The following is a 16,697-nucleotide window of genomic DNA, read 5'->3' as shown; positions in this document are numbered from 1 at the left end:
AAATTGCTCCATAATGTTCAAAGATGTGTAGGTTCGGTGGTGTTATGTGGAGAGGGCGGGGGAGTGGGCCTAGATAGGGTGCTTTTTCAGATGGACTTGATGGGCCGAATGGCCTCCTTCTGCACTGTAGGGATTCTATTCTATGATCCTATGTTGGGAAAATTGGATTGTCAACGTAGTGGCCAATTTAAGGGTTAAAGGCCTGGGGTTAAGTTAGAATGTGTTTAAAAATAATTCTATTCTGCAGGGAGGGGTGGTTTTTGCAACCAGCAAGTGACAGATGAAGGACTGTGTTTTTCAGTCTGGGCTAATGCATTGTGGTTTGCCTGGGGAAGTCCCTGGGGAGTTAATATACTTTGTAGATTGCAGAGATGTTAGTTATTAGCTTGGGGAGATGAGGTCATTGCTGGGTGGAGCCAAGAAAAGCAGAGAGACGTTCTGAAACATTAGAGAGGGAGTTGGTGGAGAAACTTTGGCGAGTGGAGTTGCCTTCTGATCTGCCTGCTGCTGAGCCCACAATTCTCCCACAGTGAGATAGATTGAGATCTGTCTGTTTATTTTCTTGTTGTTTAATGGGAAATTGAGTAGTAGTGTTTAAGGTGTAAATTGTAAGCTGTTCTTTTTGGGTGTGAAGTTAAAAGTTTAATATTGTATTTATAATAAAATTTTGTTTTAAGATTACCAAGGCCCTATTTTTTCACGCAATCACTCCTGGAGTGAATCATTCATTCTGCACAGTATTACAAATAAACTAAAATATTGGGGTTTCAATCCAGTACCCTCGCCACATTTGGGGTCCGGTCTGAGATTATTATAATGGTAGCCCCCAGGATGTGAGGTGGTTCAACAATGGTAATGCCATTGAATGTCAAGGGGTGATGTAACGGGGCTATCACCAGCACCAGCCGTTGGCAAATGTCATTTGAGGGTTATGAGCATTCACGCTCCAAATCACCAGCAGTCACTTCTGGACTTGGGTATGTTTGCATGCAAATCAAAATATGGTGTCCATTGGCTTCTAATGTTTGAGCTTACTGGTCTGCTCTGGCAGACATGCATTCTTGTACAGTTTTAAAATGGAAGAGTGGAGGGATATTTATTAAGCCCTTCTCCTTCATCTGTAGCAATTGTTCCTCATTTTATACCTGCTTTCTGATTTCACACAAGTCATCGAGATGATAGGTGGTCAGATGATCCCTACGAGAGAGACAAGCGACAGGCAGAGTGGAATTTCCACAAGGACAGCTTCTTCTGTGATGTTCCAAGTAAGTGATGTGTTCTAAACAGCCCCCCAGACTCCTTTAAATGCCTAAGCAGTTTTGAGCCACATTGTTCATGTCCATCTTGGGGTTCGGAGCCATGTTGTGTTGTTGAGTGCTTAAGTTGGCAGCTGTGTTTAACGTGTCCTGTCCCTTCTAATTCCACTGCTTAGGAGATGACCTCTGTCCAGATAGACACATCCTGAAGCCAAATGGGGGCTAAGTGATAGGGAAGTTTCAGTAGATTGCCAAAATTTATAAACACCGGCTCCTGTCCTGGGGCAGCTAGCTGATCAAGGTCAGATAAAACAGCAGGAAATGGAGTTTGACAACTGCAGGTGTGACCATCGAGAGATGAAACCATACACGTGCTCTGACAAGAAAATGTGTTCAGGAAAATAAATATTACAACATTGGAATCACTTGGTATGTTTGTCCTTCCAGTTTTGTTTCCTTATGCCAGTTGCACACATGGTCCTCATGACCCATTTGCATCCATTTAGCGGGCCTGACACCGATTCTCCAGGCCCTCTGATTCTCTGGTCCTCTGGGCCGGGGATTACAACAGCTATCACCAAATGTGAACCTTTCGTGGTGATCTTCACGGTGGGCCAAGGGGGTAACTCCTTAAGGGACGTGCCCCAAAGTCCTTCTGAGGGCCAACCCTGCCCCGCCCACAGGAACCCCCTAACTAAAGGGTCTACCCACAGCGATCCCCTAATTAAAGTGCCCCCCCTCCCAAAAAAAAGAGCCCTGTCTGGAAGCTAGAGAGCAGTTCAGACAGGGACAGTGAAAAAAAATTACACTTGTAACACTTATCTTGAAGCACCTTGGGCGGGATTGTCCCAGCCGGGGCCGGGCCGGAGAATCCCCGCGACCAGCGCGAATCACGCCACGCCGCTCCGATGCCGGCACGCAATTCTCACAGAGCGGAGAATCAGTGCCATTGGCGCTGGCGTGGTTGGCGCGGCGCCGGTCGGGGGCTGCTCTACGCGGCCCCCCCCCCCGCCGATTCTCGGCCCGGGATGGGCCGAGCGGCCGTTGTGAAAAACCCGAGTCCCGCCGGCGCCGTCCACACCTGCTCTCAGCCGGAGGGAACCCGTCGTGGAAGGGTCCGGGGGGCGGCCTGTGGGGGGGAGAGGGGGATCCGACCTCAGGGGGGGCCTCCAATGTGGCCTGGCCCGCGATCGGGGCCCACCAATCAGCGGTCCGGCCTCTCTGGCTGGGAGCCTCCTTCTGCGCTGGCCCCTGTAGCCCTGCGCCATGTTGCGTCGGGGCCGGCGTGTTGAAGGGAGACACCGCGCATGTGCGGACCCCGCGATGCCCAATTGACTCCGCGATCAGCAGTTGGAGCGGCGTGAACCACTCCAGTGCCGTGCTGGCCCCTGGCCAGAATTGCTGAACGTGAGGCGATGTTGACGCGACGGCGTTTCTGACGGCGTCAACACCTAGCCTCAGGATCACAGAATCCCGCCCCTTGAGTCCATTCCTGGAAAGAGAACGGCTATCTGTTTAAACGCCTCAAATCCATTAGCAGCAAGCCCTTCCTTAATTTCCTGGGCTGTGATTGGCAGCTTACACAAAACAGCTGTTAGCCTGGCTTCTATTCATCTCCTTAACTCTTTAAGTGCTGTAACCACAATGTTTACAAACATCAACCACATCAAAGAGAGTTAAGTGCATTACAATCATGTCCCTTCCTACTTGAGTGATTTTGAAATGCTGATCTGGAAATTGACAGAATTTAACTCTCTTTGATGTGATTACTGTTTGTAAACATTGATGTTTTAGCACTTAGACTTACTGATCCATGAAGAAGATGAATGAAGCAAGAATAACAGCTGGTTGGTGGAGGCTATCAATGACAAGAACTGATAGCTAATTGATCTGAGGGGTTTGCATTGTGGGGGACAGGGAGGGAGGACAGCCGCAGGACTTCGCTTATCGGACTTCCGCTCAAAATGGCAGCCTGATAGCCTTGAGAATCCTTCGTATTCCTCGCCATGCATGCATTTAAATGGTGAGGGAGCGCAAATCACATGCAAATCAGCTCGAAGCAAGAACATAGTCTCCCAAACAGAGAATATCGGCAACAATATTGGTGTGGGAATGAAATCACAAATAGACCAGATAGAACAAGAACAACCAATTTCCTTCCCTCCAGGATAGTCATAAACTCCCAACAGTGCAGAAGGAGACCATTCGGCCCATCGAGTCTGCAGCGACCCTCTGAAAGCGCTCCACCCTATCCCAGTAACCTCACCTAACCTTTTGGACACTAGGGGGCAATTTATCATGGCCAATCCAACTCACCCGCACATCTTTGGACTGTTGGAGGAAACTGGAGCACCCGGAGAAAACCCACGCACACACGGGGAGAAAGTGCAGACTCAGCACAGTTACCTGAGACCGGAATGGAACCTGGGTCCCTGGCGCTGTGAGACAGCAGTGCTAACCACTGTGCCACCGTGGTGCTGATATTGGTGAACCAGTTGAATTTTTACAAGAATACAGCAGCTGACTGATCCCTTTCCCTTTAATAATACCAGATTTTGGCTTACTAAGAAGGCATTTGAATTCATGTTCAAATATTTCAGGACTCTGCATTTCTCGTCCAGTAATGTAACACATGACACTACCTTACCCTTTGCTCACACCCAGTTTGTAGTTGCCTTACCCTTAACTCTAAGCCATGGGGGAACTGCACGCTGAAGGTCTTCACAAGTTCATTATCTTCTTACCCTACCCTATAGGTGATCGCTATTCTCGAGTGGTATTTGCCTCAGCGGATGGGGAGAACCTATGGCGGACACAATCAATTAAATCGATGTGCAATCTTGACAACACCAGGGTATGTAAGGACTGACATATTATCACAAGTATTGACTTTCTTTTTCTACTCTGCTTCCTTGGGCTCCCTGCTGCATCAAGAATGGGACAAGGAAGAGAATCGGGTTTTTTGGGCAGCAGGAACGGTGGTTGTTAGCTTTCTTTTTGAGTGTCACCAACCCACCTTCTCTTCATATTCCTCATTTCCTTTCCCTCCCTAGTCTTTTGAATCCATTTCTAGCACCTGCTTCGACAGTCCTCGTGAGAGAACTAGGATGATTTTAAAATGAAAAATGAAATGAAAATCACTTATTGTCACACGTAGGCTTCAAATGAAGTTACTGTGAAAAGCCCCTAGTCGCCACATTCCGGAGCCTGTTCGGGGAGGCTGGTACGGGAATTGAACCCGCGCTGCTGGCCTGCCTTGGTCTGCGTTAAAAGCCAGTGATTTAGCCCTGTGCTAAACCAGACCCAAGAGGTTTTCCTTTTTAAAATTTGTCTTGACTTTGTACATTAGATTCTTCCTGTACATGTCAGTTTCCAGATCATTCATGTGTTTTCTTGCTCAAATGCCCCCCAAAGGAACCCACCCACGAACGATATCCTCCCCCCCCCCCCCCCCCCCCCGCCAGGCTGCTGCTGTTCGACCTTCATCTAACGCTCCGCGAGATGGTCTAGGAACGGTTGCCACCGCCTGTAGAACCCCTGCGCAGACCCTCGCAAGGCAAACTTTATCCTTTCCAACTTAATAAACCCAGCCATGTCATTTATCCAGGCTTCCACGCTGGGGGGCTTCACCTCCTTCCACATTAGCAAGATCCTTCACCGGGCTACTAGGGACGCAAAGGCCAGAATGCCGGCCTCTTTCGCCTCCTGCACTCCCGGCTCGTCCACTACTCCAAATAGTGCTAGCCCCCAGCTTGGCTTGACCCGGACTTTCACCACCTTAGATACTGTTCCTGAAACTCCCCTCCAGAACCCCTCCAGTGCCGGGCATGACCAAAACATATGGACATGGTTCGCCGGACTTCCTGAGCACCTCCCACATCTGTCCTCCGCCCCAAAGAACCTACTCAGCCTCGCCCCCGTCATATGTGCTCTGTGAATCACCTTAAACTGTATCAGGCTAAGCCTGGCACACGAGGAAGAGGAATTAACCCTACTTAGGGCATCAGCCCACAGCCCCTCCTCAATCTCCTACCCCAGCTCCTCTTCCCATTTACCCTTCAGCTCCTTTACCAAAGCCTCCCCCTCTTCTTTCATCTCCTGGTATATCGCCGACACTTTGCCCTCTCCGACCCATACGCCTGAAATCACCCTGTCTTGAATCCCCTGTGCCGGGAGTAGCGGAAATTCCCTCACCTGCCGCCTCACAAACGCCCTCACTTGCATGTACCTGAACGCATTTCCCGGGGGTAGCCCAAACTTCTCCTCCAGTGCGCCTAAGCTCGCAAACGTCCCGTCAATGAACAGGTCCCCCATTCTTCTAATCCTTGCCCGATGCCAGCTATGAAACCCCCCGTCCATCCTTCCTGGGACAAACCGATGGTTGTCTCTGATCAGGGACCACACCGAGGCTCCCATCGCACCCCTGTGTCGTCTCCACTGCCCCCAGATCTTTAGCGTTGCCACCACCACCGGGCTCGTGGTGTACTTTGTTGGCGAGATCGGCAGCGGTGCCGTCACCAGCGCCCCCAGGCTCGTTCCTTTGCAGGACGCCATCTCCAACCTCTTCCACGCCGCCCCCTCTCCCTCCATCACCCACTTAAGGATCATTGCCACGTTGGCTGCCCAATAGTAACCACCCAAATTCGGCAGCGCCAACACTCCTCTATCTCTGCTGCACTCCAGGAACCCCCTCCTTACCGTCGGGGTCTTACTCGCCCACACAAATCCCATAATGCTCCTGCTTACCCTCTTAAAGAAGGCCTTAGTAATCACAATTGGGAGGCATTGGAATACAAAAAGAAACCTCGGGAGGACCACCATTTTAATCGACTGTACCCTACCCGCCAGCGAGAGTGGCAACATGTCCCTCCTTTTAAAATCCTCCTCCATCTGTTCCACCAACCGCGTCAAATTAAGTTTGTGCAGTGCCCCCCAGCTCCTAGCTACCTGAATCCTCAAGTATCGAAAGCTCCTTTCCGCCCTCCTCAACGGTAGGTCGTCTATCCCTTTTCCCTGGTCCCTCGGATGGATCACAAAGAGCTCGCTCTTTCCCACATTGAGCTTATAGCCCGAAAAGTCTCCAAACTCCCGTAGGATCTGCATTACCTCAACCATCCCCTCCACTGGATCCATCACATACAGCAACAGGTTGTCTGCGTACAGCGACACTCTGTTCCTCTCTCCCTCGAATCACCCCCTTCCATTTCCCCGACTCCCTTAACGCCATGGCCAAAGGTTCAATTGCTAATGCAAACAGCAGAGGGGACAGGGGGCACCCCTGCCTCGTCTCTCGATACAGCCGGAAATACTCCGACCTCCGCCGGTTCGTGACCACACTCGCCACCGGGGCTTTATACAGGCGCTTAACCCAACTAATGAACCCTCCCCCAAACCCAAACCTCCTCAACACTTCCCAGAGATACTCCCACTCTACCAGATCAAAGGCCTTCTCCGCGTCCGTAACTGTCACTATCTCCGCCTCTCCCTCCATCGATGGCATCATTATCACATTTAGGAGCCTTCGCATATTGGTGTTTAGCTGCCTGCCCTTTACAAATCCCATCTGGTCCTCGTGAATCACCCCCGGGACACAGTCCTCAATCCTCATGGCCAACAGTTTTGCCAGCAACTTAGCATCTACGTTAAGGAGCGAGATCGGTCAATACGACCCACATTGCAGTGGGTCCTTATCCCGCTTCAAGATCAAAGAGATCGTCGCCTCCGACATTGTCGGGGGCAGGGTCCCCCCCTCCCTTGCTTCATTGAAGGTCCTTACCAGCAACGGGGCTAACAGGTCTACATACTTCCTATAAAACTCCACCGGGAACGCATCCGGCCCCAGGGCCTTCCCTGCCTGCATGCTCCCCAGTCTTTAACCAGCTCCTCCACCCTCGGGAACCTCAATTGGTCCAAGAATCGCCGCATCCCCTCTTTTCCCCCTGGGGGCTGGGACCTATACAGCTCCTCGTAAAAGGCCTTAAAAGCCTCATTCACTTTCCCCGCACTCCGCACCGTAGTTCCCCTGCCATCTTTGATTCCGCCTATTTCCCTCGCTGCCATCCTCTTACGGAGCTGATGTGCCAGCATCCGACTCGCCTTCTCCCCATACTCATATATCGCCCCCTGTGCCTTCCTCCACTGTGCCTCTGCCTTCCCTGTGGTCAACAGGTCGAACTCCGTCTGGAGACTTTGTCTCTCCCTGAGTAGTCCCTCATCTGGAGCCTCTGCATAGCTCCTGTCCACCCTTAAAATCTCCCCCACTAACCTCTCCCTTTCCCTGCCCTCTCTCTTCACCCTATGAGCCCTGATGGAGATTAACTCTCCCCTGACCACCGCCTTCAGCGCCTCCCATACTACTCCCACCTGCACCTCCCCGTTGTCGTTAGCCTCCAGAAACCTTTCAATACACCCCCGCACCCTCCCACACACTTCCTCGTCTGCCAGCAGTCCCACATCCAGCCTCCACAATGTGCGTTGGTCCCTCTCCTCCCCCAGCTCTAGCTCCACCCAATGCGGGGCATGGTCTGAGATGGCTATGGCCGAATACTCCGTTCCCTCCACTTTCCGGATCAATGCCCTGCCCAGAACAAAAAAATCTATCCGGGAGTAGGCCTTATGTACGTGGGAGAAAAAAGAAAATTCTCTGGCCAAAGGCCTGGCAAATCTCCACGGATCTACTCCCCCCATCTGGTCCATGAACCCCTAAGCACCTTGGCCGCAGCCGGCCTCTTCCCCGTCCTAGATCTAGAGCGATCTAATGCTGGGTCCAGCACCGTGTTGAAATCCCCACCCATTATCAAGCTCCCTACCTCCAGGTCTGGAATACGCCCCAACATCCGTTTCATGAATCCAGCATCGTCCCAGTTCGGGGCGTATACATTCACCAGTACCACCTCCGTCCCCTGCAACCTACCGCTCACCATCACGTATCGGCCTCCATTGTCCGCTACTATGTTCTTGGCCTCAAACGACACCCGCTTCCCCACCAGTATTGCCACCCCTCTGTTCTTCGCATCCAGCCCCGAGTGGAACACCTGTCCTACCCATCCCTTCCTTCACCTGACCTGATCTGCCACTTTCAGATGTGTCTCCTGAAGCATGACCACGTCTGCCTTCAGTCCCTTTAGGTGCGCGAACACTCGGGCCCTCTTAACCGGCCCATTTAGGCCCCTCACATTCCACGTGATCAGCCAGATTGGGGGGTTACCCCCCCGGCCGCCGACTAGCCATCTCCTATCTTAGGCCAGTCCCGTGCTCACGCCTCCCGCACCCTCCAGTCCCCCAGGCGGGGAACCCCCGCCCTGACCAACTCTTCCATTTTCAGTTCCCCCTCGGACAGTGCAGCAGCAACCCTAGAATCCCTCCCCCCCGCTAGATCCACATCTAGCTCTTTTGCTCCCCCCATATTACTTCCGTGAGTCAGCTGACTTCTGCTGACCCCGGCTTCCCCTGCCTTCCCATTGATCTCCCCCGTGTTGGAGTCTCTCCTCCTTACCTTCCTCCATCCCCCCCCCCTCTTTTGGCGCCAAAAATGCCCGTGCTTTCCTGAGCCAGCCCCGCCCCCTGTGGCGCAGCTCCTGTTGCGGCCCTTATCCCAGTTCCCTCATCCCCGAGTCTCACCTCCCTCCAGCACCGACGCCCACATTCCCCATCATCATCATCACGTCTACAGAAAAGAAAAAAGGAAATTTTAGGAATTTTAACCAGAACTCTACCCACATCCCCATCCATCATCTCACCCATGAAATACTCGTTACCCATATTTACAACCCCATATACAACCACATCCCCTCAGTTCGAGTCCAGTTTTTCTGTCTGAATAAAGGTCCAAGCCTCTTCTGGCGTTTCAAAATAATGGTGTCGGTCCTGATAAGTGACCCACAGTCGCGCAGGCTGCAGCATACCGAACCTGACTCTTTTTTTTATGCAGCACCGCCTTGGCCCGGTTGAAGCCAGCTCTCCTCCTTGCCACCACCGCGCTCCAATCCTGGTATACTCGGATCACCGCGTTCTCCCATCTACTGCTCCGCACCTTCTTGGCCCATCTCAGCACACTTTCTTTGTCCGCGAAACGATGGAACCTCGCCACTATCGCCCTTGGCGGCTCGTCGGCCTTGGGTCTCCTCGCCAGGACCCGGTGAGCCCCTTCCAGCTCCAGGGGGCTCGGAGTGGCCTCCGCCCCCCCCCCCCCCCCCCCAACAGCGAATGGAGCATCGTACTCGCGTACGCCCCGGCATCAGCTCCCTCCACTCCTTCGGGAAGACCCAGAATCCGGAGGTTCTTCCTCCTCGACCTGTTCTCCAGGACCTCCAGTCTCTCGGCCCACATCCTGTGCACCACCTCGTGCGCCTCCACTTTTACCGCCAGGCCCAAGATCTCATCCTCGTTGTCATTTATTTTGTCTTTCACCTCACGAAGCTCCACCGCCTGGGTCTTCTGGGTCTCCTTCAGCCCCTCAATTGCAAACAGCATTGGCGCCAGCACCTCCTTTTTCAGCTCCTCCACGCAGCGCTTGAGGAACTCCTGCTGGTCTGGCCCCCACGCTGCTCGCTCTCCGCCCTCTGCCATCTTGCTTTTTTCCCCTCGTTTTGGCCTCTGCTCCAGGACCTCTTTCCTCGTCGTTCCACCGCTAATTTCTGCCATATATTGTAAGGGGGTACCTTACTGCACCTTCCCACACGGGATTGATTAAAAAAAAGCTCCGTTGGGGCTCCTCTGGAGAGCCCGAAAGTCCGTTGTCGCGGGAGCTGCCGAAACGTGCGGCTTAGCTCCGCATCGCCGCAACCGGAAGTCCCCCACCACCCCGAATCTTGATAGATCTGCAAACCTTTCAACAATTTATACCATTCCTTTTTCAAATTTATTATGAAATCTGCTTCCACCATCCTTCCAAGCAATAAAAAATCTCCTCCAGTCCCTCTTTAGGAATGCTACAGGCTTAGAAATGAATCTAGAGTTTGGTAATTACCTCGTTTCATTAAGCAACTAATTAAAAAAAAAAATTCTGCTGTAACTTTCGAAACCCCCCAAACCCCAGTTTCTATGTGGAAATGTTTAAAACTGGTTTGAATATTGTTTCTTTCCTTTGCAGATCCGCTCACACTTTCAGTTTGGGGACCTTTGCCAGAGAACGTCAGCCGCCTCCTGCTGCCCCAGCTGGACACTGGGCAACTACATTGCTATCCTCAACAACCGGTCCTCCTGCCAGAAGATCACTGAGCGAGATGTGGCACATACGCTAAAACTCCTCCGCTCTTGCGTTAAATATTACCACAACGGGACCCTGGGGCCCGACTGCTGGGACATGACCACCCGCCGCAAAGACCAGCTGAAGTGTACCTCCGTGCCCCGCAAGTGTACTAAATATAATGCCGTCTACCAAATCCTCCATTATTTGGTGGACAAGGACTTCTTGAGTCCCCAGACCTTGGACTACGTGATCCCGGCATTAAAGTACAGCATGCTGTTCATCCCCACAGAGAAAGGGAAGAGTATGATGGACATTTATTTGGACAAATTTGAGAACTGGAACTGTTCCGATGGTGTCACCACCATTGCAGGAATAGAGTTTGGGATCAAGCACAACTTGTTCCAGGACTACCTTCTGATGGATACCGTGTATCCTGCCATTGCGATTGCAATTGTTCTGTTTATAATGTGCATGTACACTAGATCCATGTTCATCACCTTGATGACCATGTTCGCCATCATCAGCTCCCTGATCGTCTCTTACTTCCTCTACAGGATTGTTTTCGGCTTCAAATTTTTCCCCTTCATGAACCTCACAGCACTCATTATCCTGGTAGGGATCGGGGCCGATGACGCCTTTGTACTGTGCGACGTCTGGAACCACACTAAATTTGACAAGCCCCAGGCTGAGTTGGCAGAAACAGTGAGCGTCACCCTGCACCATGCGGCCCTCTCCATGTTTGTCACAAGCTTCACCACCGCAGCTGCCTTCTATGCCAACTATGTCAGCAATATCACTGCTATACGGTGCTTTGGCGTATATGCTGGCACCGCCATCCTGGTCAACTACATTTTAATGGTGACCTGGCTCCCGGCAGTGGTGGTCTTGCATGAACGCTACCTGCTGCATTTTTTCCAGTGTGGTGAGAAACCTGGCCGGCCAGCCTACCACGACAGCTGGCCAGCACGGCTCTGCCGCAAGTTACAGAGCCTCCTGCTGGCTGGATCCGAGACGTCCCGGATTTTCTTTGAGAAGGTGCTGCCTTGCATTGTTATCAAGTTCCGCTACATCTGGCTATGCTGGTTCCTGGCCCTGACCATTGGTGGCGCTTACATCGTCTGCGTCGACCCCAAGATGAAGTTGCCGTCACTGGAGCTCTCTGAGTTCCAAGTGTTCCGCTCGTCACACCCTTTCGAACGCTACGATGCGGAGTTCCGCAGGCTGTTTGTCTTTGAGCGGGTACACCATGGTGAGGAGCTGCACATGCCCATCACGCTAGTGTGGGGCGTTGCACCTGTGGATGGTGGTGACCCACTCAACCCCCATAACAAGGGTCGGCTGCGGCTAGACGCTACCTTTGATGTGGCCAGTCCCACCTCCCAGCTGTGGCTCCTGCGCTTCTGCCAGAGGCTGAGGAACCAGACCTTCTTTCACCAGACCGATGAGCAAGACTTCACCAGCTGCTTTGTCGAAACCTTCCGGCAGTGGATGGAGAATCAAGACTGTGAGGAGCCCACCCTGTATCCGTGCTGCAGTCAATCCACTTTCCCCTATAAGCAAGAGGTTTTCCAGCTGTGCATCAAACGTGCCATCATGGAGCTGGAGCGTAGTACTGGCTACCACTTGGACAGCAAGACACCAGGGCCCCGCTTTGACATTAATGATACCATCCGGGCTGTGGTGCTGGAATTTCAGAGTACCTACCTCTTCACGCTGGCCTATGAGAAGATGAATAGTTTCTACAAGGAGGTGGATGCCTGGATTGTGGAAGAGTTGAAAGCTGCTCCGGCTGGACTCAGCAACGGCTGGTTCGTTAGCGGCCTGGAGTTCTTTGACCTTCAGGACAGCCTTTCCGATGGCACCCTGGTCGCCATGGGGCTCTCGGTTGCCGTGGCCTTCAGTGTCATGTTACTCACCACCCGCAATGTGGTGATCAGCCTGTACGCCATTGTCTCCATCACCGGCACCATCTTTGTCACAGTTGGCTCACTGGTACTGCTGGGCTGGGAGTTGAATGTTCTGGAGTCCGTCACCATCTCCGTGGCTGTGGGTTTGGCTGTTGACTTTGCTGTCCATTACGGTGTGGCCTATCGTCTGGCACCAGAGACGGACCGCGAGGGAAAGGTGGTCTTCTCCCTGAGCCGGATGGGGTCTGCCATCGCCATGGCTGCCCTAACCACCTTTGTAGCTGGTGCCATGATGATGCCCTCCACTGTCTTAGCCTACACACAGCTTGGCACCTTCATGATGCTCATCATGTGTATCAGCTGGGGCTTCGCCACCTTCTTCTTCCAGTGTATGTGTCGCTGCCTGGGTCCGCAGGGCACCTGTGGCCAGATACCCGTACCCAAAAAGTTGCAGTGCCACGGCCTGCCTCAGCCACTCCCTCCCCATGCTGGCCACGGACGGAAGGAGGGCAAGAGAGCCTGCCGTGTCCACAAGCACCAGTCAGCTGGTGAGGGAGACCGGCTGGAGATGGAGCACGAGCATTACGAGTTGGAGCCCTTAGCTGCCAGTGAGGGTGACGAAGCTGGTGAGAAGAGGCCAGATGCCTCTGGTGATGGCCAATTACTGGGCACTGATCCCCGGCTGTTCAATGGAACCCAAATACCCGCCTACCGCCCTGCCAGACCAAGCCGGGGAGCAACTAATCTACCGGCACAAGCCAAGCTACCACTGCCTCAGATCCGGTTTGTCCAGATCAGCACACGGCTGAACAGTATCCCACGCTCGCTGGAGAGCGTTACCGCCCGGGTTCACGCCAACCCCCATTAAAGCCCCCAATTGGGGTGATCTGGAATCTCTATAGTCAGCGAACTGTGCGTGGTTTATCATCCCATTTCCTCGGCACCCAGCTCTTCAGGGGCAACTTAATGCCACTGCTGGACTGCCTGGAATGTTGTGCACATGCCCTAGGGCCATGTGCCACCTCCACCACACACACCCGCCCCCAACCACCTTTGCCATCACCCTGCCATGCTTCACACAGAGAAGCAGGCACTGAAAAGTTCTCCACCTGGAAACTTCTGCCTATCTTTCAGCCCCACAAGAGATTTAAAAGCCAAACAATCTCAAAGCTCACACCGTCCAGTGGGGACGAGGGGCTTGGAAGTGGGTGCAATCCTGGGACCCTTCAGACATCTTCTCTGTATAGCTGCAGGCACCAACCCTGTACTCTTTCTTTCTGTCCCTGTGTTAATAATGGCAACTCCTCAGGACAGCACATGCCAAAACCAAAGGGGTCTTTAATACAACAGCCGACATGGATGTCATGGACCGAGAGCGCAAGCGGCAGTTCACGATAAATCAACGTTCTCAAATTTAAATGGGTCCAGTGATCCAGCCAAAGGGGAGCCTCACGCCGTGACCAGACAGGATTCCCGCACTCAGGGACGGCGGGCCCTCACTTCCATTCTCAGCCACATCTCACAGCCCAGCGACCCAACCCCGGCGATTACAAAGTGCAATTGTATCGACTCCGTTCTTCCAAAGGCTGAATGAAGCCAGCTTGCCAGCTGGACAAAGCATTCAGAACTAAATCGGTGAACCCTTTGTGTATCGAGGGGAGAACACTGCGAGGGTGCTTTAACTCGAGGTGAAGGCACATGTCTCTCAATGCCTTTTCAAAGGGGTGGGTGGGAAGGGAGAGGGACAAGGGCTGAGGGGAGCGACGCCCAACAATATACACTGAAATAAGATGCAGTTAAAGAAACTTGTGTAAGTCAGAGATGGTGCCATGATAATTCCCATTTTAAATTTATTTTGCCCTGGATCGTCCACAGCACATGTTCATTCTACCAGGCACCACCAGCTCTTAGCTACGAGGCTATTCCCTGCATCGTGCCAATGTTAGAAGTCTGTTAGTCTATGAAGTGGGGAGACAAAGGTTACAATTAATCTGATCAGGTCCTCACCTGGGCTACTCCGCACCTTTCCACTTTGCAGCAGGAGCTGCTGGATAGCTATTGAAAGCAGAAATACTAACAAAACATCCTCACCCTGACCTCAGCGTGCTGATGTGAATTGCAGCATCACAAATGCCTCCCCCCCACCCCCCCCAATGCAGCTAATTCAGCAACAACCAGGGCTGGAAATGAGGATAATCTTTGTTAGAGCAGGCCCTGTAAGAATCTTTGCCCAATTCCTTAGCCTAGCTCCACTGCCCTGCTGACAGAAAAAGCAAATGGTGGACTGCAACTAATTTCTTGGAAGCTTAAATCCAAAACAGAAGCAATCCCCCAATTTCTTTCCTCGCCCGCACCCGGCCAGGCACAACCTGCTGCAAAGGGGAAAGTTCAAAGCCTACCAATTGCCACTTTATTTGGCTACAAAGAGCAGACCTAGGGATGCGGCATTCTGTCTTCCCTCCACTCTCCTTTCATAATGTCTGTGCAGAGAATGGGGATTGAACTTGCACCCAGGCACACTGTGAGCTCCTGTACATTGTGTCACCTCCATACTAACCTCCGGTTCCCTGTTGTTTTGAAATGGAACAATGTAGGACAACTTTACTTTGGTGGGGTTTCTAGGAGAACGATAACCTGAAGAGGGCTGTGCTTGATTTGTCATTGCCACCATTCGGTGCTGCCGACACCATGCTGGGAGTGCAATAAAAGGGGGCACCCCATTCTCTGCACCACCTATGTTTGCTCTTCGAAGGAGTTGGGAATCCAGCAACTCCTGGCCATTGATGAACGATACGGTACCTCCACCATTCAAGACAAATGGTTTTTACAACCATGCAACCATCTTTTCCCTCAAATCCATCCTGTCTTAACCACTGCTCACTGAATTACTGATGACTTACTCCGGTTTATTGATTTGGACGCCATTACAAATCTTTGATCCTGGCATGAATCTCCTGAACCCCCCCCCAAGCATAAAAGTGGGTCAACTCCCATCAAAGCTTTCAGAATATTGTGCACCATTATCCATTTGATCAGTAGTGTCTCCCATGCATCCCCCGCCCTCTCTCCCACCGCCCTATACCATCAGGTGGAACTCTGACCATATCAACTTTTTACACACAGGTTTTTGTACATGTGCCGGGAGAAATTAGTGACGATGGTGAATTTGAAACCTTCAGTCGATGAGCCCATTCACCTCACGTCTATTTTCCCTTTTTATTTTATTCTTTTTGACCCGAGTTAAGTACCGGGAGAATAATTTAATACTTGCATTCTTAATGTATGCTTTCTGCTATTTAAAGAACTGTTACTACGGCTATTAAACTAAATATTCCTATCTGTTGTCTATGCATTATCAAGGGAAGCCATGTATTTATTCAAACACATTGAGGATTTTACAATTATTGCTGCAATGAAAATGAAGGTGATTACTAGTTTGATACACAATTGAAAAGCTCTTTTTAATTGCTGACTTTCAGTATTCTTTTTATTCATTCTACTGCCCCCTTCAAGCTCTCTCGTCTCTTTCTTTCTCTCCCCCACCCTGCCTTGCCACATGAAAGTCACAGAATCACAGAAAATACAGTGCAGAAGAGGCCCTACGGCCCATTGAGTTTGAACCGACACATGAAAAACACCTGACCTACCTAATCCCATTTGCCAGCACTTGGGCCAGAGCCTTGAATGTTATGATGTGTCAAGTGCCCATCCGGGTACTTTTTAAAGGATGTGAGGCAACACATCTCTACCATTCTAGACCGTCACCACCCTCTGGGTAAAAATGTTTTTCCCCAAATCCCCCTAAACCTCCTGCCCCTCAGCTTGAACTTGTGTCCCTTCGATACTGACCCTTCAACTAAGGGGAATAGCTGCTCCCTATCCACCCTGCCCATGTCCCTCACAATCTTGTACACCTCGATCAGGTCGCCCCTCAGTCTTCTCTGCTCCAGAGAAAACAATCCAAGCCTATCCAACCTCTCTTCATTACTTAAATGTTCCATCCCAGGAAACACCCTGGTGAATCGCCTCTGCACCCCCTCCAGTACAGTCACATCCTTCCTATAATGTGGTGACCAGAACTGAACACAGTTTAACTAACTTACTGGAATTCTTTGAGGACGTTACGAGCGCGGTGAACAACAGGGAACCAGTAGATGTGGTGATCTGGATTTCCAGAAGGCATTTGACAAGGTGCCACACAAAAGGCTGCTGCATAAGATATAAAGGTGGACAGTGTTAAGGGTAATGTATTAGCTTGGATAGAGGATTGGTTAACTAACAGAAAGCCAAGAGTGGGGATAAATGGGTGTTTTTCTGGTTGGTGATCAGTGGCTAGTGGTGTCC

The 16,697-nt window shown here is 51.7% G+C and overlaps 1 protein-coding gene across 9 annotated transcripts in view; it reads left to right on the top strand.

Moving 5' to 3' along the window:
* The window catches only part of disp1 (dispatched homolog 1 (Drosophila)), a 741,843-nt gene extending 726,153 nt beyond the window's left edge, over positions 1-15,690 (top strand). For all 9 annotated transcript variants that reach the window (XM_072500251.1, XM_072500248.1, XM_072500250.1 and 6 more), the window contains 3 exons: positions 1,168-1,265; positions 4,013-4,110; positions 10,348-15,690. In XM_072500251.1, coding sequence (XP_072356352.1) covers positions 1,168-1,265; positions 4,013-4,110; positions 10,348-13,221 — 3,070 coding nt within the window. In that variant the 3' untranslated portion in view covers positions 13,222-15,690. The remainder of the gene's footprint in view (positions 1-1,167; positions 1,266-4,012; positions 4,111-10,347) is intronic.
* Positions 15,691-16,697: the final 1,007 nt, after the last annotated feature.

This window comes from Scyliorhinus torazame, chromosome 4 (assembly GCF_047496885.1).
Source record: "Scyliorhinus torazame isolate Kashiwa2021f chromosome 4, sScyTor2.1, whole genome shotgun sequence".
Taxonomy (NCBI): Eukaryota; Metazoa; Chordata; class Chondrichthyes; order Carcharhiniformes; family Scyliorhinidae; genus Scyliorhinus; species Scyliorhinus torazame.
Note: the sequence above shows the minus strand (reverse complement) of the source record. Positions and strands in the feature narration are given on the sequence as shown.